This window comes from Lissotriton vulgaris, chromosome 4_1 (assembly GCF_964263255.1).
Source record: "Lissotriton vulgaris chromosome 4_1, aLisVul1.2, whole genome shotgun sequence".
NCBI classification, from domain to species: domain Eukaryota; kingdom Metazoa; phylum Chordata; class Amphibia; order Caudata; family Salamandridae; genus Lissotriton; species Lissotriton vulgaris.
In genome coordinates, this window is record NC_141691.1 from 171,648,409 (window position 1) to 171,672,234 (window position 23,826).

At 44.5% G+C, this 23,826-nt stretch overlaps 1 protein-coding gene across 1 annotated transcript; it reads right to left on the bottom strand.

The window, feature by feature from the left end:
* Positions 1 to 19,220: 19,220 nt before the first annotated feature.
* LOC147718542 (uncharacterized) lies at positions 19,221 to 23,371 on the bottom strand. Its single transcript, XM_086966739.1, has 3 exons — positions 22,919 to 23,371; positions 20,001 to 20,216; positions 19,221 to 19,505 (listed from the first exon to the last, which is right to left on the bottom strand). Exons 1-3 carry the CDS (start codon positions 23,354 to 23,356, stop codon positions 19,221 to 19,223), a joined length of 939 nt encoding a protein of 312 aa, XP_086822865.1. The 5' UTR covers positions 23,357 to 23,371.
* Between the last annotated feature and the right edge of the window lie 455 nt (positions 23,372 to 23,826).

Below are 23,826 nucleotides of genomic sequence, written 5' to 3' on the forward strand. Positions count from 1 at the left end.
TAATGAGTGGTGCTGTGGTGGTAAATGTTTGTGTGTGGTTGTAGTGTGATAGTGTGTTCTTGTTGAATGATGCTGTTTTGTTGGTGTAGAGTGATGTTGGTGTGTTGCTGAGTGATGTTAGTGTGGTGCTTAGTAATGCTGTTGTTGTGATGTGTTGTTCTGTGCTAGTGATGAGTGGTGCTGTGTTGGTGTTTAATAATTACCAGCACAGCATAACTCAGCACCACAACAGTTGCACTTCTCCCAACAATGGCATCACTGATGTCCACGAATGCAACACGCAGCAATACCACTTTATCATTCTGCACCCCCACAGTACCATTGAGCAACAATACAGCATCACTCTGCACCACCACAGCCCTATTTAGCTCACGAACAGTCTCATTCATACATACTACAGCAGTACTGATGACTGTTGTGTATGTACGCCTGGTGATAGAGTCCATTGATAGCTGTGTGTGTGTGTGCTTCTTAAAAGCGTCCATTTTTTTATTGTATGACGTTTGTCTGCTGAGTAATGCTGTAGTGGTGATGAGTGGTGCTGTTGTGGTAAGTGTTTTTGTGTGTAGTTGTAGTGTGATAGTGTGTTGTTGTTGAATGATGCTGTTGTGGTGGTGCAGAGTGATGTTGGTGTGTTGCTGAGTGATGTTAGTGTGGTGCTTAGTAATGCTGTTGTTGTGATGTGTTTTTCTGTGCTAGTGATGAGTGGTGCTGTGTTGGTGTTTAATAATTACCACTACAGCATAACTCATCACCACAACAGTTGCACTTCTCCCAACAACGCCATCACTGATGTCCACGAATGCAACACGCAGCAATACCACTTTATCTTTCTGCACCCCCACAGTACCATTGAGCAACAACACAGCATCACCCTGCACTACGACATCCGTCTTTTGCACAACAACAGTCTCATTTATACCTACTACTGCAGTACTGATGACTGTTATGTGTGTATGCCTGGTGAAAGTGCCCATTGATAGCTGTTGTTGTGTGTGTGACTGTTAAAAGCGTACATGTTTTTATTGTATGACCTTTGTCTGCTGAGTCATGCTGTGGTGGTGATGAGTGGTGCTGTGGTGGTAAGTGTTTGTGTGGTTGTAGTGTGATAGTGTGTTGATGGTGAGTGAGGGTGAGGTGTTGAGGGTGAGGGGATGATGGTGTGAGGGTGACGGTGTGAGGGTGAGGGTGAGTGATTGTTGGCGAGGGTGAGGCTATGAGGCTTATTGAGAATGTGAGTGGGTGTGCGAGGATGTGTGAGAGTGTGTGAGTGTGGATGTGTGTGAGGGTGGGGGTGTGTGAGCATGTGGGCATGTGAGTGTGTGGTAGAGGTCATGAGGTTGAGTGAGGGTGTGTGAGGGTGTGAGGGTGAGTGAGGATGTGTGATGTTGAGGGTGTGAAGGTGTGTGAAGGTGGGGGTGGGTGAGGGTGCCTGAGTGTGATTGAGGGTGAAGCGTTGAGGGTGAGTGAGGGTGAAGTGTTGAGGCTCAGTGAGGGTGAGGGTGGGTGAGCGTTAGTGAGTGAGGGTGATTGAGTTGTTGAGGGTGAGGTGTTGAGGTTGAGTGAGGGTGATGTGTTGTGGGTGAGTCAGGGTGAGTAGTTGAGGGTGAGTGAGGGTGAGGGTGAGTGAGGGTGAGGTGATGAGGGTGAGGGCCTGAGGGTGAGTGAGGGAGGCTGATTGTGGGTGAGGTGTTGAGGCTGAGGGTGAGTAAGGGTGAGGTGTTGAGGGTGAGGGGCTGAGGGTGAATGAGGGTGAGGTGTTGAGGGTGAATGAGTGTGAGGGTGAGTGAAGGTGAGGGTGAGGTTTTGTGGGTGAGTGCGGGTGAGTGATGGTGAATGAGGTTGAGGGTGTGAGGTAATCTAAATTTTATGGTCAAGTTATGTTCCCTAGCGCATACCCCACCGACTCCATGTACGAGGTTAAAGTGCATGTAACTTCCCTCCTGTACCAGCTATGAAGACGCAAATACATTTGCGTCCACCGTTAACATGTCCTCTTTCAGACCCACCATGAATGGGTTGAATGGTCCGTTCCTAAGTATGCTATGCCAACGTCTTTTTGTAGTGTACTCCTATGTTTTCCAGCCCTGGCTCAAGTAGGCCCTGAATCTCTGCCACCGAGTCTCTTTCTTTGGCTTCTGACTGCGAGGGCCTCCAGCCAGGCAGCCCCCGTACTCGTGAACTCTGACTTACTTTCAGCGCGGCCCCTCGCGCTCGGCTCAGCCTGCTGCCTGCCAAGATTGACTATAACCTTCGAGTTATCTGTTTCCCTCCCCGAAAATACATTCCTGCCTGCTAGCTTCAGTAAACATCCTTCCTCTGCTACAGGGCTAAAGGGCCGACCTGTCTCTGTGCAAGTAATTCATAGCTTCGTTGCCATGCTTCCATGGAAGGCCCCATGCCCCCACGCTTCTCATACAGACACCCAGGCGCTTATACACGCACTCACAGCAAGTATAGAATAGCTTTTGCTCTAGAGACCTTTCTGCCCAGATAGCTTAGTTCCTAAACATCAGATATCAGATATGATAGAAGCACAAGTTGATCTGACATGCCAGACTTCTGTCTCTTTCCGTCAGTGTAAATGTCAAGTCCCCTGCACCCCTCCAATTACACGTCATGCAGCTGCGCGCGCATCCAAGCTTCCAATTTCTGCTGACATTGCTACATTTTCTGTTAGTACCACCCCTTTGTGACACCTATCGGTGACGTTTCCAGAACACACCTCTAGTTCACGCCTCTTGATTACGCACATGTACTACGTGTATATTGTTATCTTGTCTTCTCTCAGCTGTTACGCCTTCTATACTATTTTCAATGGTGTACAATAAGTATATAAGCTATGTACTGTTAATAAAATGTCAGCGCGCTCTATCCCTTCTGACACCCTGTGTGGTGGTCAGAACATGATATCTTGGCCATGACCATTCCTTTTTAAGGAATAAAACCCTTAGAACTCTAACACCACGGACTCTGTCTTTTTTCACCCGATCTGAGTTATTATTGATTAAGTACTTACCTGCATAGAAATTAAGAGAGTAAATTATTTATTTACATCATTTTGGCGCCCGAATAGGGACCCCTCCCCCACCTCACGCGCCGGTTGGTGCGTTGCAACCTGTGTCCCCTGCCGTCAGTTAGCCGGAACATACGCGTATCGGCAGGATTTCCTGCATCTCCCTCTGACCCACGGAGGTGACGAAGACTGCGATCAGTGCCCAGACGAGGCGGTGAGGAGTGCGGAGGATCCCGACCAGAGCCTAGCCGAAAGAAGCAAGGTCCGAGGTGTCAAGAGGCCCACCAGGTTTTCCGAAGTTTTCCGAAGTTTTCCGAAGTTTTCCGAAGTATCGAGTCGAGTTCAGTCGAGTTTTCCGAGGCCTTCTGTTTCCGTGCTTCCCGGTGAGTACCGTTGCTGGGTCGTATCTAGACGGGGTTGGGTACACAAGTCCGGTCTGCACTGTTTTTAGGCAGTGTATCTGTACTGTTTAGCAGTATATCTAGTATTCCTAATTTCTGAATTTTTGCACTGTTACACCAGTGTATCTGTACTGTTGAGCAGTACATCCAGTATAGGGGGTAGTCATCTATGTCTCAAATGTCTTTTTATGTAATTAATGTCGTGGTATGAATGTGACTGTTTTTATGTGCATTATTGTGTTTTCCTTGTATAACTAGTTAAATTCAGAATTAAGTATCAAGGATTGAGCATTTCAGTATCAAGTAGGTACAATGCCGTTTTTCAACAAGTTAAAGCAGATAGGAACTAGGAAAGGGATGTTAGAGGAAGAAATTCCGATCCCCCCTAGGGACACTCCAGGTAATTTCATGTATAATAAACATGGCATAGACGCCATATTGTATCTAGAGTTATGGACCGATTATACAAAGCACCTAGAGGAAAGATACCGATGGCCAGTTAACGGAACATGGGATGCCGAGTGCATCATAAAGGTAGAAGAGGCATTACGGAAAAAGAAAGCCAGACAATCTCAGAAAGACGCCATAGAATTTTGGCGTAAGGAATCACATAAACGTGCTGAAAGAGCACTTCGTAGAGAAGACAGACTTAAAGAATCAGAAAAGGCCCAAGAAAACGAATTAGTTATTGAAGGAATTCGAGTAAAATCAGAACAAATAGATCGCATCCGAAATAGCCAAGTGAACAACATGTATCTTTTGGCCGAAGGTACACCTGACGCCATTTCAGAAATACCGAAAAATTTGCCGTCACCATTAGTTCCAACTAAAGTAATGCACAAGACTACTAAAGACATATTCCTAAATTCATACTTAGAAGATGTAGCACCAGCTTACACCAATCTGCCTGTTCGTGCCTTGCCTGCCGACAGGGACGGGGGCGGCACCCCGCCCCCAGATCATGTCTCGCCAGTTCCACAACAGACTTCTCCCGTTCCGCCAGCCCCGCCGCTTCCTGTACTCAAAACTGACCTACCGAAACCACGTTTGCCTGATCCACCTAAACGACAAGTTCAAGTTCAGATACAGACTCCACAGGGAGGTAATGCACAAGCTTCCGCTTCAGGAGGTGCGACCGCGGGTCCTCAGACCCCGCCACCAACTCACAGATTCAATCTCAGAGGTATGCAGAGTCCTCTTACGTACAGATCCCCCCATTCCTCTAATTCATCCCGCCTTGACGCATTAAAAGAAAACATGTCAGTTTGCAGATATGATCCAGTACCCGGAAAAGACGATTTAATGATATTGGCATCATTACGGTTAAGATCTGCTACTGATAACTTGTTATGCTATGTAGGAATGAAGGAGCGTCTAGACAGAATATATGAGTTTGTTCAGACAGGGAAAGACCCTGACAGTATTAAGGATGCCATGGAGAAACAGAAAGTCGACATGCAAGCACTGATACTACGTTTTTTTCATAAATTGTCTAATAAGAGAACGAGACAGGCCCGGAACAGATCAGAGTGAATTAGATGCATTGAACAAGTGGGGTCAAAATATAGCTGAAGGAAAACATGACAGACAGAATTGCATAGCCTCTATGTACAAGAAGATTAGGAAAGCAGTGATAGCAGCACACCAGAAAGAGAAAGAAGAGGCTTCCTCCGAGGAGGAAGAAGAACAGGAAGAATCCGAAAGAAATGTAGGCACCATAGCATATGTAGGTAAGGGAACTTACCTTAGGAAGGGTATCCGTCCAGAGAGCAAGAGAGTTTTCTTCTCGGCCTTGACAAATCCGAATTCTGCTGAACATCAGTTCCAGGAAACTGATAAAAGGCTTCGAGATCGAGTTGGGTACCATGTACTCAATTCTATGGATGAACAAGAACTAGCCCGATCAGCTGTATCATGGGCCGAAAATGCAGACATATACAATGATGACACAGTAGCACAGACATTTCTGAACCTCTCCCCCGACTAACAGAAATTAGCAGGTGTATACATGATTCAGCACCTTCTCATCAAATACAGAAAACATTATTCTGATCCAGGTCCCTTACACGAAACACTAGAAGCACTACTCATGGATAGATGGAGAGGTTTAAGCACCAAACTAATTCAAATAATTCTAGAACAGCGACACAGATATAATACCTTTGTAAGCTCTGAATATGTTCCCGCCCCACCTCCAGAAAGGAAAATGTACCACATGCAATGCGGGGGTAGTATAGAAAGTCAGAACCCCCTACGAGAAGTGCACCCTGTTATGGGTGAGGATAAAACCTTGAAACGCGTGTATGTACACACGCCTCTGACCAAATTGGAACTGTTAGAAATGAAGAAACTAGTCCCGTGTCATGATAAAGACCCTGCAGGTTTTCATAGAGAGCTTAAAGACATGTTACTAATGGGGGATTACACATATGATGATATCATGAAAATGTTGAAAGTATTATTGCCTACGGGTATCTTCGAGAAATTAAAGGAAAAGGAATGGGAGGTGGGAGACACAAAGATTGCCTGGGCAGAAATAGAGGATGAAGAAAAGAAACGGGTTCCAGGGTTAGGCCTTGGGGACAAAACTAAAGCATTACCAGGTTTGATAGTACAGGTCCTGCCCAGGTTATTGACAACTAGAAAAGAGGATTGGGATGCAATCTCGTCCTGTAAACAGAAACATGATGAAGATACTAGTGACTTCTATTCAAGATTCGAGAAATGTTTTATTATCAATAGTGGCCTCCAGCCAAGTAGCGAGTCGTACCCGCATCTTTTTGTATCAAAGTTAGTCGAGAATTCCCTACCGTTAGTTAAAAACCGTGTGTACAAGGTTGAGAGTACATGGCAAGCAAATACGCCATCACAGATGTTACAGATGTTACAATATCATCAGAACAGAATTAGAGAAGAACAAGATCAGGAACAGAAACGTATGAAAGACACGAAAATGAAAATGTTAGTAGCACAAACGGTTCCAGCCGACGGTCACAGAAAGGGTGCGACCCAGACAAGTCACACTACAGCTCCCGTTAAAGGGACATGTAATTACTGCAAGCAGCCAGGTCACTACGTACATGAATGCCCAGTTCTGAAATATAACATAGCGACAGGTAAAACTAAAGAAAGACCGCATCCGCCTAGACAAGACCATAACCAGCATCAGTCTTCACAGAATACACAGAGTACACAGCCTATGCATGCTTCTTCGACTCCAGCACAGACCGTAGCAGTACCACAGCCACAGCCCATTGCCGCAACTCAGCAAGTCTCACAACAGATGTATCAGTACGCCCAGTCCGCTTATCCCGAATATTCCCGATATACATGAAACAGCCTAGAGAGGGAAGGTGGCTTGCCTCTTATTGAGATTCCTGTAGATCAAGAAGGTCCTTATGTACACAGTCAAGTATTGGGAAAAGACAGAAAGTTTTTAATTGACACAGGGGCAAGTCGCACTACAATCAGCCATGATGAAGTTCCAGGGGCACCCCTCTCAGGCTCACAAAATGTTTCCCTTGGTTTTTCAGGACAGCCCATTGTAAATGAAGTATCCGAACCAGTCCCCCTGGCTGTGGGTCCATTATCACGTGTTACAGACCTGTTACTGACGAAATCATGTCCGGAAAATCTGTTAGGAATTAAAACATTGAAGGCTCTAGGAGCTATAATATGCTGTTCCCCGGAGGGGGTTAGACTCTTTCTGCGGGATTTCAAGGGTCATTATGTTCTGCGTGAATTTGATGTCAGATTGAAAAATGTACCAGATTACTTGTGGGCAAAAGGCCCAACTGATGTAGGCTGTATGTACATTACACCATACCGTGTTACACTCAAGACAGGTGTTGTATTACCACGAATCAGACAATACAAGTTACCACCCGATGCTGTAGTGGCTTTACTGAAAATCATTGAAGAGCTCATTGCCCAAGGAGTGGTCGTTGAGACCGACTCCAATATCTGTAATTCACCCATCATTCCGATTCTTAAACGTACTGATCCCAATGCACCGCCAGTATATCGGCTGGTGATTGATCTTCGAGAATTGAATAAATGCATTATTCCACAGTATCCTGTGGTTCCCGATATCTCCTCTCTATTGACTGCTATTGATTCAGAAGCAACGTTCTTTACTGTAATTGATCTCAAGAACGCCTTCTTCAGCGTGCCTATTGATTCAGAGAGCCAATATCTCTTCGGATTCAGTTTAAATGGACGCAGCTTCAAATTTTCACGCGCACCTCAAGGATTCACAGAAAGCCCCAGCATCTATAGTCAAGCACTGAAAAGACAACTAGATTGTATTCAAATGCCAGTTAACACCGCTTTACTGCAATACGTCGATGATCTACTGATCACCGCACGAAGTGAGCCCGAATGTGAAGAAGCATCATTGACAGTTTTACATTTCCTGGCCAACAAGGGGCACAAGGTGTCCCCTTCGAAGCTACAATTCTGTGTTCAGCAAGTTGTGTACTTGGGTCACTTGCTGTCCAAAGTGGGGAGACAGCTCACTCCCGATCGCATTCAGTTAATTGTAAATATGCCGCAACCCCAGACACAAAAGGAAGTGCGGGCCTTCATAGGCCTCACCTCGTACTGCAGACAATGGATTCCCCAGTATGCATTTCTAGCCAAGCCACTCATCCAGTTAACGACACAGGAGGCAGCGACTTCGACTGCCCTCCCTTGGACTCAGGAACACACACAAGCTTTTGAAGAGTTAAAGAAAGCATTATGCCAAGCACCAGTTTTAGCGACACCATGTTACAGTAAACCGTTTACACTTTTTGTTACAGAACGTGATGGTACAGCGTTGTCTGTCCTCACCCAAGATCAAGCAGGTTCACATAAGCCTTGTGCTTATTTTTCTAGTACATTGGATTCAGTAGCACAGGCACTCCCTGCGTGCTTAAAGTCAGTAGCAGCAACAGCGTTAGCAATAAGACAAAGTGATTCAATTGTTTTAGGTCATCAGTTGACAGTTCAAGTACCACACTCTGTAGAGGTTTTGTTAAACAGAACCCAGACTCAACACTTAACTATAGCACGACTGACAGGTTATGAATTAACACTATTCCAGCCACACATAGAAATCAGACGCTGCAGCATCCTGAACCCAGCAACACTGTTACCGACAAGTATGACAGATTCAGCCCCACATAATTGTATAGAAATAATAAATGCAGTAACAAAGCCTAGACGAGACTTGACAGATGTTCCATTGACAAATCCAGACCTGACACTTTATATGGACGGTTCATGCATGAGAACAAGTACAGGAGAATTAGTGGCCGCGTATGCCGTGACCACTGAAACTGAAGTTAAAGAAACACATCGTGTTGACACACTGTCTGCTCAAGCGGCAGAGCTCATCGCTCTGACCCGAGCTTGTATTTTAGCCAAGAACAGAAATGTTAACATATACACTGATTCCCGTTATGCCTTCGGAGTTGTACACGACTTCGGAGTCCTCTGGCAAGAACGAGGTTTCCTGACCTCTCATGGGGCCAAGATTCAACATGGTCCCCTCATTCAAGCACTGTTAGAAGCAATACATTTGCCCTCGGGCATATCAGTCATGAAGTGTAAAGCACATACTAAAGTTACAGATTCTGTGTCCCAGGGTAACGACCTGGCAGACCAGACAGCAAAACATACAGCACTGACTCACACCCAGATTAATGATGTGACAAAGACAATAGTACCGACAAAGTGTATGACAGTTAGAGATCCCGCCCTAGACGTAATTGACATTCAGACACATGCTACTCCAGATGAAATAAAGAAATGGACTGAACTAGGAGGGATTCAGACAGATCAAGGTTGGGTGACGAAGGGAAAATCTATATGGTTTCTCCCCGACTCAATGGTTCAAGTCATGATAAACACAGCACATAGCCCGGCACATCTAGGAGAGAAAGCGATGTTAGACAGTTTGCAAAATCTCTGGTACAACAAACACTTACGAGCAGCAGCAAAACAGAAAGTGCGTACTTGCATGATCTGTTGTCAGTTCAATCCAGGTAAAAGCGTCCCTGTAGAGCAAGGTGGATTTCATCCTCCCGATCACCCTTTTGAGGTCCTCCAGATGGATTATATCCAGATGAACAGTTGTCGAGGTTTTAAATATGTTCTCGTAGTTGTCTGTGCTCTGTCCCGTTGGACCGAAGCATACCCAGTTCCAGACTACACTGCTCCGACCACTGCCAAGCAGCTGGTTCGTGAATTCTTCCCACGGTACGGTTTGCCCCGTGTCGTGTATTCAGATAACGGACAGCCATTCTCGTCCGAGTTGATGAAACAGGTTTCCCTTTTGCTAGGATATCAGTGGAGGTTCCACTGTGTCCGACATCCCGAAGCAGCAGGCCTTGTAGAAAGGCATAATCAGACACTAAAAATTCGCCTTGCAAAGATCTGTCAGGAAAAGGGGGTCGACTGGATAGTCGCCCTGCCCGTGGCACTATTCTACATGAGAATGGTCGCCCATTCAAGATCAGGGCTATCCCCGTACGAAGTGGTCTTTGGCAGACCACCGAATATGTGGGGGACGCCCATTCCGAAGAAAATCACTGATGTTGATTGCAATATGTTGACAGATTACCTTGCCTCCTTGATGTCTGCACTCCAATCATGTCGTTCACAGGTTGCCGCAGCTTTTCCTGACAACACTGATGTAAAGCAGCACGAGGTCCGTCCTGGGGATCTGGTACTCGTCCGGAATTTCGACCGGAAAAGTCCGCTGGAGCCCCGCTGGAAGTCCCCGAAGACCGTCCTCCTTACCACCAGGACCGCCGTAAAGATAGAGGGGAGAAAGGGGTGGGTCCACACGAGTCACATCAAACTTTGCAATGAACTAAAAAACGGACTAAAACAGGACTCTGACTCGTCCACCCCCACCAAAGACTGTGTTGAAGGAAAAGACTTTACAGTGTCTGAACGAGAAAAGACTCCCCAAGAACAATATCGTATGAAACTCCGATCTAGCAAGTCAGACAGTTTAATTGTTTAAGTCCTCCCCTAGGTGAATCGGTTAAATAGTTTCTGACATGTATCCCCTAGATCGAGATAGAGAGAGAGAGAGACAAGTCAAAAGAAATACATACTGTAAAGCACTGCGTAGTCACTGTATAGTGACGTTGTTAATAATGTTTTTTCTAAGTATTCTAATTATTATTGCCAGTATTCTGCTACCTATTTATTGGCCTATTTTCAGGCGTGAACAATCTGTTTACAATGTCTCTGCTGAACACACTTTTAGTGAACTTCCTGCACACGAACTCTCCTACAGACTTGCGCTGCGCAATAATACATTCATTAGTATGTTACACCACTCCCATCAGACAAATAATGCTACCGACTGCTGGATATGTGGCCGACTCCCTCCCTACCAGAATTACAAGGGAGCTCTGCCCCTCTTTCCGTACCCGTTCACTCACAATGGCTCCTGTGGGGCATGGTTTAAAATAATTAATTCCTTAGATCCTGATATTGCTGTTTTCGATGGGGGCTGGGTTTGGGGAAACTTGAACTTAGTCCTGCTCGACGTCTGTTATCCTGATAAAGAGGGACTTCCCACTCGAATAGGAACTGATCTAGAAAATGAAGTATATGGATTAGGTAATTACACAATTAGCCTTATGATCCTTACTGTTGAATCCGAAGCTGCTCCAGTTCTGCCCCATATGTTAGTATTACCAGTCACAGGTGAACTATGTGTTAGCAAGAAAGGTTCAGTACACGTAGGTCATAGTAAATGCACTACTGTGGTCGAATTCAGTGACCATGGTAAATCGTCCTTCAAAGCTATCAGTCACTCCTATTTTGTTTGTGGTCATACCGCATACATACGTTTGCCTCCAGATTGGGATGGTACCTGCTATATTGCATTCCTTCTGCCACCTGTTTTTCTAGCTCCCCCTGATTACCATAGAAATACGAATCTAGTACAGAATAGACCCAAAAGAGATATTCCACTTGTCGACTACACAGAAACGGCATGGGAACAGTACACTGATTTCAATAAAGGATTCTTTTTCTTCCTAGGACCTGTCCAAAACAGTAAATTAATATGCAGATTAACTAGAACACTTGAAGCTGTAGTACATGAAACTGCCTCCGCCTTAGGTAACTTAACAGAGGAGCAATCTGCTATGCGGGTTGTTGTCCTTCAAAATCGCCTTGTTATTGACGTCATCTTGGCAGATAGAGGTGGAGCCTGTAAGGTCATCGGGTCAAGTTGCTGCGTTTTCATCCCACAAAACGCACCGTCTGTATATCAAGCTATTACCCGTCTGCATAAAATTGCGAATCAGATACATCAGAATCCAGGCACCTGGACTTGGTCCGGTTGGTTCTGGACAACGTTAACAGCTTGGGGATGGAAGATCTTATCATTCCTAGGCATTGGCCTTGTTATAGTATTCAGTTGCTGCCTGTGCCTACAGTGTGGGCCAGCGATATGTGGACTGTGTGCCACATCGTGCATTGAACATTCCAGTTTTCTCTCAAATAGTCAAAAGAAGAAAGATGAACATATAATGTTACAAGAACAGACTGATCGATTCATGAGGATCGATATATCATGAAGGGTCCGTAGGGAACAAGGAGGGAATGAGGTAATCTAAATTTTATGGTCAAGTTATGTTCCCTAGCGCGTACCCCACCGACTCCATGTACGAGGTTAAAGTGCATGTAACTTCCCTCCTGTACCAGCTATGAAGACGCAAATACATTTGCGTCCACCGTTAACATGTCCTCTTTCAGACCCACCATGAATGGGTTGAATGGTCCGTTCCTAAGTATGCTATGCCAACGTCTTTTTGTAGTGTACTCCTATGTTTTCCAGCCCTGGCTCAAGTAGGCCCTGAATCTCTGCCACCGAGTCTCTTTCTTTGGCTTCTGACTGCGAGGGCCTCCAGCCAGGCAGCCCCCGTACTCGTGAACTCTGACTTACTTTCAGCGCGGCCCCTCGCGCTCGGCTCAGCCTGCTGCCTGCCAAGATTGACTATAACCTTCGAGTTATCTGTTTCCCTCCCCGAAAATACATTCCTGCCTGCTAGCTTCAGTAAACATCCTTCCTCTGCTACAGGGCTAAAGGGCCGACCTGTCTCTGTGCAAGTAATTCATAGCTTCGTTGCCATGCTTCCATGGAAGGCCCCATGCCCCCACGCTTCTCATACAGACACCCAGGCGCTTATACACGCACTCACAGCAAGTATAGAATAGCTTTTGCTCTAGAGACCTTTCTGCCCAGATAGCTTAGTTCCTAAACATCAGATATCAGATATGATAGAAGCACAAGTTGATCTGACATGCCAGACTTCTGTCTCTTTCCGTCAGTGTAAATGTCAAGTCCCCTGCACCCCTCCAATTACACGTCATGCAGCTGCGCGCGCATCCAAGCTTCCGATTTCTGCTGACATTGCTACATTTTCTGTTAGTACCACCCCTTTGTGACACCTATCGGTGACGTTTCCAGAACACACATCTAGTTCACGCCTCTTGATTACGCACATGTACTACGTGTATATTGTTATCTTGTCTTCTCTCAGCTGTTACGCCTTCTATACTATTTTCAATGGTGTACAATAAGTATATAAGCTATGTACTGTTAATAAAATGTCAGCGCGCTCTATCCCTTCTGACACCCTGTGTGGTGGTCAGAACATGATATCTTGGCCATGACCATTCCTTTTTAAGGAATAAAACCCTTAGAACTCTAACACCACGGACTCTGTCTTTTTTCACCCGATCTGAGTTATTATTGATTAAGTACTTACCTGCATAGAAATTAAGAGAGTAAATTATTTATTTACATCAGGTGATTGAGGGTGAGTGGATGATGGTGTGAGGGTAACGGTGTGAGGGTGAGGGTGAGTGATTGTGGGTGAGGGTGAGGGTGTGAGTCTTATTGAGAATGTGTGTGGGTGTGTGAGGATGTGTGAGAGTGGGTGAGTGTGGGTGTGTGTAAGGGTGGGGGGGTGTGTGAGGGTGGGGGCATGTGAGGGTGTGGTTGAGGTCATGATGTTGAGTGAGGGTGTGTGAGGGTGAGTGAGGATGTGTGATGTTGAGGGTGTGAATGTGTGTGAGGGTGGGGGTGGGTGAGGGTGCGTGAGTCTGATTGAGGGTGAAGCGTTGAGGGTCAGTGAGGGTGAGGTGTTGAGGCTGAGTGAGGGTGAGGATTGTGGAGCGTTAGTGAGTGAGGGTGATTGAGTTGTTGAGGGTGAGGTGTTGAAGTTGAGTGAGGGTGATGTGTTGTGGGTGAGTGAGGGTGAGTGGTTGAGTGTTATAGAGTGTGAGGGTGAGTGAGGGTGAGTTGTTGAGGGTGAGGGGCTGAGTGTGAGTGAGGGATAGTTATTGTGTTGAGGTGTTGAGGGTGAGGGTGAGTAAGGGTGAGGTGTTGAGGGTGAGGGGCTGAGGGTGAATGAGGGTGAGGTGTTGAGGGTCAGTGAGTGTGAGGTCTTGAGGGTGAGTGAGGATGAGTGAGAGTGAGTGAGTGCGGTGTTGAGGGTGAATGAGGGTGAAGGTGAGTGAAGGTGAGGGTGAGGTGTTGAGTGTGAGTGTGAGCGCGGGTGAGTGAGAGTGAGGGTAAGGTGTTGTGGGTGAGTGAGGGTAAGGTGTTGTGGTGAGTGAGGGTGAGGTGTTGAGGGTGAGTGAGTTGTTGAGGGTGAGGTGTTGGTGTTGAGTGAGGGTGAGGTGTTGAGGGTGAGTGATTGTGAGTTGTTGAGGGTGAGTGAGGGTGAGGGTGAGTGAGCATGAGGTGTTGAGGATGAGGGGCTGAGGGCGAGTGAGGTGTTGAGGGTGAGTGAGGGTGAGGTATTGAGGGTGAGTGAGGGTGAGGTATTGAGGGTAAGTGAGGGTGAAGTTTTGAGGGTGAGTGAGGGTGAGTTGTTAAGGGTGAGTGAGGGTGAGGTGCTGAGGGTGAGTGAGGTTGAGTGAATGTGAGTGAGGGTGACTGAGGGTGTGATTGGCATATGTGAGTCTCTAGCATGTGTTAATGTTGATTATAATGTAATTATTATTTTTTTTTAGTATGTGTATACGTTTTATAAGTATTTATTGTATTTACTTTAACTGTGTTTTATTTCTGTTCTGGTAAAGAGGAGTACGCTATGTATTCCCTTTACGTTTGTTACGTAAGGGATGTTAGCGTTCTATTTTTTTGTTGCTGGTGATGTAATTTTTAGCGTTACGTAATTTTTAGCCAATCGCAGCTCTACGTTGTGTGACGTAGCGTTGCATTTGACGTGCGTCAACGGGGCGTTTTCTACATTGGTGTGAGTGTTCGTGCGGTAAAGGTGTGTTATTCCTCCGTGGTTGTTGCTGCGTCGTTTGACTGGTAAGATGTACATTTTTTAACATTGAGTACATGAATTTGAATGTATTAATACTTGTGTGTATATACGTATTATTAATAATGTTTTATTAGGATGTATGAGTGTTTTATTTGTATTGCGCCTTGTGTATTATCGACTTTTGAGTTACAATATCCTTTAGTACTGTTCTAAAAGATATATGTTTGAATAATGGGAATCTTTAGAAATGTTACATAAAGCAATGTTTTTTTTTGTATGTGTTATGTCTTTGAAATTGCGTCCGTTGTTATTTCGCGCTCACTTTCCTTGTGTTTTGAATTTTTCTTGTTCTTTATGCGAATGTTGGCTCGTGTTTAAGTTGATTCTTCGGCATGCATTGACTAATCTTTGCTAGTGTCTTCCTGGTATGTAGTTTCTGTAGTTTCGTTTCGCCTGAGGTGGCACTGTGATGTTTATTTTCCCTCTGACTTGGCTTTTTCTTGTGTCATTTGTACCCGTATGTGACTTGTTTCGCCGCTATTCATTTTTTTTGTTTGTTGCTTGTTGTAGTTAAAAGTATTATGTATGCACTGTTTATGTTCTCTTTTTTGTGTGTTTTTTTTATATTTTCTACATTTCAGGGAATGAGCTGCTACGATCGACAGGTAATGACAATTTTATTTTCATATTATGAAAGAGTGCCTTAGTGAGTTCTTATACTTTTGTTTATGCATTTCCTTATTGTGATGTTAATGTAATTATTGTTTTCGGTCTTGCTTTGCTCGCACTTATTTTCTGTCTGGCTCCTCTCATTAGAGTGTGTTTTGTATTTTATCAATGGCTGCTATTTAGTTTTATTCTTTGGCATGGATTGAGTTCCGGTTTGCCGTACGTGTTTTTCGGTCGCACTTGCCTTGTGTGTAGTATTTTTCTCTTCCACGGCATCCCTTATGTCCATTTCTGCAGCAATAGCACATTATTAACATTCGGCACCCCCACACTACAATTGAGCAACATGAGATCATCACTCTTTGCCACTAGAGCCGTATTTAGAACCCCCCCAGTCTCATTTAGACATAGAACTGCAGTACTGTACAGCACCAAAGCATGCTTGTATAGCTGTAATTGTGTGTGCAACGTAAAAAAAGTTGTTCTAAAGCGTGCACTTCCGGCTGGTGGTGTGTGTGACTGTTGAAAGCGTGGATTGATGGCTGTTTGTGTGGGTGTATGCATGGTGAAAGGATGCACTGATGACTGTTGTGTGTGTACGCCTTGTGAAAGTGTCCATTGCCAGCTATTAGTGTGTGTGCCTGTTAAAAGCGCACATGTTTGGATTGTATGTCGTTTGTCTGCTGAGTAATGCTGTAGTGGTAATGAGTGGTGCTGTGGTGGTAAGTGTTTGTGTGTGGTTGTAGTGTGATAGTGTGTTGTTGTTGAATGATGCTGTTGTGGTGGTGCAGAGTGATGTTGGTGTGTTGCTGAGTGATGTTAGTGTGGTGCTTAGTAATGCTGTTGTTGTGATGTGTTGTTCTGTGCTAGTGATGAGTGGTGCTGTGTTGGTGTTTAAGAATTACCACCACAGCATAACTCAGCACCACAACAGTTGCACTTCTCCCAACAATGGCATCACTGATTTCCACGAAAGCAACACGCAGCAATACCACTTTTTCATTCTGCACCCCCACAGTACCATTGAGCAACAACAGAGCATCACTCTGCACCACCACAGCCGTATTTAGCACACCAACAGTCTCATTCATACATACTACCGCAGTACTGATGACTGTTGTGTATGTACGCCTGGTGAAAGAGTCCATTGATAGCTGTTGGTGTGTGTGCTTCTTAAAAGCGTCCATATTTTTATTGTATGTCGTTTGTCTGCTGAGTAATGTTGTAGTGGTGGTGAGTGGTGCTGTTGTGGTAAGTGTTTGTGTGTAGTTGTAGTGTGATAGTGTGTTGTTGTTGAATGATGCTGTTGTGGTGGTGCAGAGTGATGTTGGTGTGTTGCTGAGTGCTGTTAATGTGGTGCTTAGTAATGCTGTTGTTGTGATGTGTTGTTCTGTGCTAGTGATGAGTGGTGCTGTGTTGGTGTTTAATAATTACCACTACAGCATAACTCATCACCACAACAGTTGCACTTCTCCCAACAACGCCATCACTGATGTCCACGAATGCAACACGCAGCAATACCACTTTATCTTTCTGCACCCCCACAGTACCATTGAGCAACAACACAGCATCACCCTGCACTACCACATCCGTCTTTCGCACACCAACAGTCTCATTTATACCTACTACTGCAGTACTGATGACTGTTATGTGTGTATGCCTGGTGAAAGTGCCCATTGATAGCTGTTGTTGTGTGTGTGACTGTTAAAAGCGTACATGTTTTTATTGTATGACCTTTGTCTGCTGAGTCATGCTGTGGTGGTGATGAGTGGTGCTGTGGTGGTAAGTGTTTGTGTGGTTGTAGTGTGATAGTGTGTTGATGGTGAGTGAGGGTGAGGTGTTGAGGGTGAGGGGATGATGGTGTGAGGGTGACGGTGTGAGGGTGAGGGTGAGTGATTGTTGGCGAGGGTGAGGCTATGAGGCTTATTGAGAATGTGAGTGGGTGTGCGAGGATGTGTGAGAGTGTGTGAGTGTGGATGTGTGTGAGGGTGGGGGTGTGTGAGCGTGTGGGCATGTGAGTGTGTGGTGCTTAGTAATGCTGTTGTTGTGATGTGTTGTTCTGTGCTAGTGATGAGTGGTGCTGTGTTGGTGTTTAATAATTACCACTACAGCATAACTCATCACCACAACAGTTGCACTTCTCCCAACAACGCCATCACTGATGTCCACGAATGCAACACGCAGCAATACCACTTTATCTTTCTGCACCCCCACAGTACCATTGAGCAACAACACAGCATCACTCTGCACTTCCACATCCGTATTTTGCACACCAACAGTCTCATTTATACATACTACTGCAGTACTGATGACTGTTGTGTGTGTATGCCTGGTGAAAGTGCCCATTGATAGCTGTTGTTGTGTGTGTGACTGTTAAAAGCGTACATGTTTTTATTGTATGACCTTTGTTTGCTGCAGTGGTGATGAGTGGTGCTGTGGTGGTAATTGTTTTTTTGTGTGGTTGTAGTGTGATAGTGTGTTGAGGGTGAGTGAGGGTGAGGTGTTGAGGGTGAGTGAGGGTGAGGCGTTGAGGGTGAGTGAGGTTGAGGGTGAGTCAGGGTGAGGCGTTGAGGGTGAGTGAGGGTGAGGCTCTGAGGGTGAGTGAGGCGTTGAGGTTGAGTGAGGGTGAGTGAGGGTGAGGTGTTGAGGGTGATTGAGGATGAGTGAGAGTGAGGGTAAGTAAGGGGTTGAGGGGGAGGTGTTGAGGGTGATTGAAGTGATGCTGTGGTGGTAAGTGTTTGTGTGTGGTTGTAGTGTGATAGTGTGTTGAGGGTGAGTGAGTATGAGGGTGAGTGAGTGAGAATGAGGGGGAGGTGTTGAGGGTGAGGTGTTGAGGGTGAGTGAGGATGAGTGAGGGTGAGGAGTTGAGGGTGAGTGAGGGTGAGGGGCTGAGGGTGAGTGAGGTGTTGAGGGTGAGGTGTTGAGTGTGATTGAGGATGAGTGAGAGTGAGGGTGAGTGATGTGTTGAGGTTGACTGAGGGTGAGGTGTTGAGGGTGAGTGAGGGTGAGGTGTTGAGGCTGAGGGTGAGGGGCTGAGGGTGAGTGTGGGTGAGGCGTTGAGGGTGAGGCGTTGAGGGAGAGTGAGGGTGAGGTGTTGAGGGTGAGTGTAATTGAGGGTGGGTGATGAGTTGAGGGTGAGTGAGTGTGAGTGAGGGTGTGATTGGCATATGTGAGTGTTTTGCATGTGTGAATTGTTATTTTAATGTAAAGTGTGTTTGTGTTTTTGTATGTTGTTGTTGTAGAATGATGCTGTTGTGGTGGTGTAGAGTGATGTTGGTGTGTTGCTGAGTGATGTTAGTGTGGTGCTTACTAATGCTGTTGTTGTGATGTGTTGTTCTGTGTTGATGATGAGTGGTGCTGTGTTAGTGTTCAACTATTACCACCACAGCATAACTCATCCCAACAACAGTTGCACTTCTCCCAACAACCTAATTTGTGATGTCCACCAATGCAACACGCAGCAATACCATCTTATCATTCAGCCCCCCCACAGTAACATTGAGCAACAACACAACATAACTCTGCACCAGCACAGGCGTATTCAGCACAACAACAGTCTCATTCATACATACTACTGTAGTGCGTGCAAGCTACAAAGTATGTGTATTTTGTATATGTTTTTGTAATGTGAAATGGATTGGCTGAATGTTGTATGTGGGTGTGACTATGTTGTATAAATTGAGTGTATTAGTTATAATTTCCCTTTTGTAGTGAAAAAATTACCATAGAAGTTTTAAAATTTGTATTCCACACTTTTTTATTTTTGAAAAAAAAACACAAATATTTATTGTTTAACTTTGTACAAAAATAAGATATCCTGGCAACATGCAAATTTTAGTCAGAACATATTTCATCGTCTTTTTCTTTCAGAATCTTTATGATTTTGCCATTACAAAAGACCACTTCAAAAGTTTGTGGCAAAAAATGGACAAGGGCATCCCCGATGTTGTCAACTTCCTCATCTAACATAAACCATTTAATTAAGATCTCGTTTTCGATGGGCATAGATTGATATTCGTCTGTGTTTGTCACTTTTATTGTGATAATACTATTTTCCTCTGTGGTGCTTTCAACGCCATAAATTTGAATGTCCATCTTTTCCTCTGGTGGGGCTGTTACCTGTTGAGAGAAAACAAAAGCAACAATTAGTTTTTAAATTTGTATACTTTATGTTTTGTGTAAGGCCTATAGTGGGTGAAAGGGACAGAGTGGTTGAAAGGGACACATTGGGTGAAATGGACTGAGTAGGTGAAAGGGTCCCAGTTGTTGATAGGGTTTGAGTGGGTGATAGGTCCAGAGTGGGTGATAGGTCTAGAGTGGGTGATAAGTCTAGAGTGGGTGATAAGTCTAGAGTGGGTGATAAGTCTAGAGTGGGTGATAGGCCTAGAGTGTGTGAAAGGGCCAGAGTTGTTGAAAGGTCCCGAGTGGGTGAAAGGTCCCGAGTGGGTGAAAGGTCCCGAGTGGGTGAAAGGTCCCGAGTGGGTGAAAGGTCCCGAGTGGGTAAAAGGTCCAGAGTGGGTGCAAGGGCCAGAGTGGGTGAAAGGGCAAGACTGGGTGAAAGTCCAAGAGTGGCTGAAAGAGATAATTCCAAAAGGTTTTGTTTGTTGTGCTTACCTCCATTTTGCTATGGCGCGTTGTATTCAATATTTTTTGGCAATTGAATTCATGTACAGTTACGTGAGTCAGGGTGACATATTTTCCAAGATGTATTTGAAATAGTGATGCTTCTCTCCACAGTGTCACTTTTATATCATCAGTTGCATCTTTTATTGTAATCGATTTGAGTGGGGTATCTTGCCCATTGATAAACATAGTCTTTGCGTCCTCTTCCTACACAAAAAGTAAGCATTCTATTAAATAGTGACTGTAAAAACACATATTACTAGTGCATTGTATGAAAGGCAATATAATGTATCATATTTCACGACCCAAATGAACATCCTTTCTAAAAGATTGAATTGTTTATTGCAAAAATGGCTTTGTAGAGAGTACTTGTGTTTGTAGTATACACCAAAGCACTGCCATCTTATAGTTTTCAAAACTCGTACTTCCTACATAGTGTGAAGAGTGTATAATTCTATTTTTTTGAGTTAGTTATTGAAGTTACTAAAGGTGTAATGTGTGTGTAAGTCAACTATGCATTTTTTAAGTAGACATGATGACATGAGTGAGGGTGAGGGTGAGTTATTGAGTGTGAGGTGTTGAGTGTGAGTGAGTGAGGGTGAGGAGTTGATGGGGAGTGAGGGTGAGTGAGGATGAGGTGTTACGTGAGGGTGAGGGTGAATGTAAGTGAGGGTGAGTGAGGGTGAGTGAGGGTGAGAGGGTGAGGGTGAGTAAGGATGAGGGTGAGTGTGAGTGAGGCTGAGTGAGGGTGATTTAGGGTGAGGGGTTGAGGGTGAGTGAGAGTGAGTGAGTGTTGAGGGTGAGAGATTGAGGGTGATTGAGGTTGAGAAGTTGAGGGTGAGTAAGGATGAGGGTGAGTGTGAGTGAGTGAGGGTGAGTGATTGAGTGAGGGTGAGGTGTTGAGGGTGAGTGAGGGTGAGGGTGAGGGTGAGGCTGAGGTGTTGAGTGAGAGTGAGGGTGACTGAGGAGTTGAGGGAGAAGGGTTGAGTTTTTGAGGGGGAGGTGTTGATGGCTAGTGAGGGTGAGTGAGGGTGAGGCGTTGAGTGTGATTGAGGGTGAGTGAGATTGAGGGTGAGTGAGGCGTTGAGGGTGAAGTGTTGAGGGTGAGGTGTTGAGGGTGAGTGAGGGTGACTAAGGGTGAGGCATTGAGGTAAACACAGTGTTTGCGTTCTCTTCCTAAACAAAAAGTAAGCATTGTATAAAATAGTGACTGTAAAAACACATATTACTAGTGCGTTGTATGAATGGCCATATAATGTATTATATTTAGCGACCCAATTGAACATCCTTTCTAAAAGATAGCAATATTTATTGCTAAAAATGGCTTAGTAGAGAGTACTTGTATTTGTAGTATACAGCAAAGCGCTGGCATATTATAGTTTTCAAAACTCGTACTTTCTACATAGAGTGAAAGAGTGTATAATGCTATGTTTTTTGAGCTTGTTAATGAAGTTACTAAAGGTGTAATGTGTGTGTAAGCCAACTATGCATTTTTTTAGTAGACATGATGACATGAGTGAGGGTGAGGGTGAGGGTGAGTGATTGAGGGTGAGGGGTTGAGGGTGAGTGAGGGTTAGGGTGAGTGAGGGTGGGGTTGAGGGTGAGTGAGGGTGAGTGAGGATGAGGTGTTACGTGAGGGTGAGTGTGAGTGAGGCTGAGTGAGGGTGAGTTAGGGTGAGTGGTTGAGGGTGAGTGAGAGTGAGTGAGGGTTGAGGGTGAGAGATTGAGGGTGAGAAGTTGAGGGTGAGTAAGGATGAGTGTGAGTGTGGGTGAGTGAGGGTGAGTGATTGAGTGAGGGTGAGGTGTTGAGGGTGAGGGTGAGGCTGAGGTGTTGAGGTGTTGAGTGAGAGTGAGGGTGACTGAGGAGTTGAGGGAGAAGGGTTGAGTTTTTGAGGGGGAGGTGTTGAGGGTGATTGAGGGTGAGTGAGATTGAGGGTGAGTGAGGCATTAAGGGTGAATTGTTGAGGGTGAGGTGTTGAGGGTGAGTGAGGGTGAGGTGTTGAGGGTGAGTGAGGGTGAGACGTTGAGGGTGAGTAAGGATGAGGGTGAGTGAGGGTGAGTGATTGAGGGTGAGGGGTTGAGGGTGAGTGAGGGTGAGGCTGAGGTGTTGAGGTGTTGAGTGAGAGTGAGGGTGAGTGAGGAGTTGAGGGAGAAGGGTAGAGTTTTTGAGTGGGAGGTGTTGAGGGCTAGTGAGGGTGAGTGAGGGTGAGTGAGGGGGAGGTGTTGAGGGTGATTGAGGGTGAGTGAGATTGAGGGTGAGTGAGGCATTAAGGGTGAATTGTTGAGGGTGAGGTGTTGAGGGAGAGTGAGGGTGAGGTGTTGAGGGTGAGTGAGGGTGACTGAGGGTGAGGCATTGATGTAAAGACAGTCTTTGCGTCCTTTTCGTAAACCAAAAAAGAACCATTCTATAAAATAGTGACAGTAAAAACACATAGTACTAGTGCGTTGTATGAATGGCAATATAATGTATTATATTTCACGACCCAAATGAACATCCTTTCTAACAGATTGCATTATTTATTGAAAAAAATGGCTTTGTGGAGAGTACTTGAATTTGTAGTATACCCCAAAGCACTGGCCTATTATATTTTCCAAAACTCTTACTTTCTACATAGTGTGAAAGAGTGTATAATGCAACCTTTTTTGAGCTTGTTAGTGAAGTTACTAAATGTGTAATTTGTGTGTAAGCCAACTATGCATTTTTTTAGTAGACATGATGACATGTTTGCGTTCATACTTCCGGCACATATTGTCCCTGAAACAGTCATAAGACTATTTAGACTTGCAATTTAAAAAAAGAAAAAATACATAAGATATGTCATTTACAATACTAATAAGTCCAACTTTTCAAATGCGAGACAATGGTTTTTTTTTAGTTGACGTGATGACATGTTTGTGTTCATACTTACGGCAATTATTGTCCCTGAAACGGTCATCAGACTTTTTAGACTTGCCCGTTTTATTTCCTTGATGGGAGAAGCCGATGGTGCAGGCGGATGCAAAATGTTGTTTGCTTGTTGGATCAGGCCCTCCTCAATTGTCATAGCGGGAAATTTGGTTACTTTAGTTTGCTTTGTAATTAAAATTGTTTTGTTTTTGATAATAAAGTTTCGTATCAGTAGTCCACAGTTAGTTTTAGTTTGCTCATATAAATTTTCTTGATAACAAGTACATTTTATGGTTCCAGTTTTATCTGCTAAAGCCAAATGGAATAAAATTTTCTGCTCTTGTTTAGCATTTTTGTAAGTAGTTTTCCCTGAGCAGTTGATGACATTAACTCTTATGGGTTTCTGGTATGGTTTGTTGTCATCGGTATTAATGTTCATGATTTCTTCAATAGACATCATCTGAAATAGAAAATGTGATATAACATGTTAAATACAAACCCATATTGCTTTATGATCACTGTAATAGCATTCTAAAGTACCATAGTTGTGTAGTTGGTCATTTGTATATATATGATCTAAAATGGATTGGTAGTTAGTTGTGTAACTGTTAATGACTTGTTGACATTGTAATTTTGTTTCAAAGAATCCAAGTAATTGCTTGCTGTTTGCATTTTGTTGAGATACATCCACATTGAAATCCCCTATAATAATCAATTTGTGTGTGGGGTAAAAATCCGTAATATTTGTGATGAAATCAAAAAGAGAAGTTATACTTTTTTGGGGTGGTTTGTATAAAATAATAATAAGGTAATCTGTGTTATCAATCTGTAGAGTAAAATGTAAAATGTCTATCCCTTCAAGTGTCTCATAAATAGGCAATATAAATAAATCTTTTTTGTAGTACATAATCATTCCATGGTTTGTGTTGT

Bases quoted from the DNA above. Each gene is read 5' to 3' on its own strand.
- LOC147718542 (XM_086966739.1), bottom strand. From the start codon at position 23,356: ATGATGTCTATTGAAGAAATCATGAACATTAATACCGATGACAACAAA. The intron at 20,217-22,918 runs GTAAGTATGAAC...CTTTTTGTGTAG, and splicing joins TTTCAGGGACAATAATTGCC to GAAGAGGACGCAAAGACTAT. The intron at 19,506-20,000 runs GTAAGCACAACA...TTCTCTCAACAG, and splicing joins CGCGCCATAGCAAAATGGAG to GTAACAGCCCCACCAGAGGA.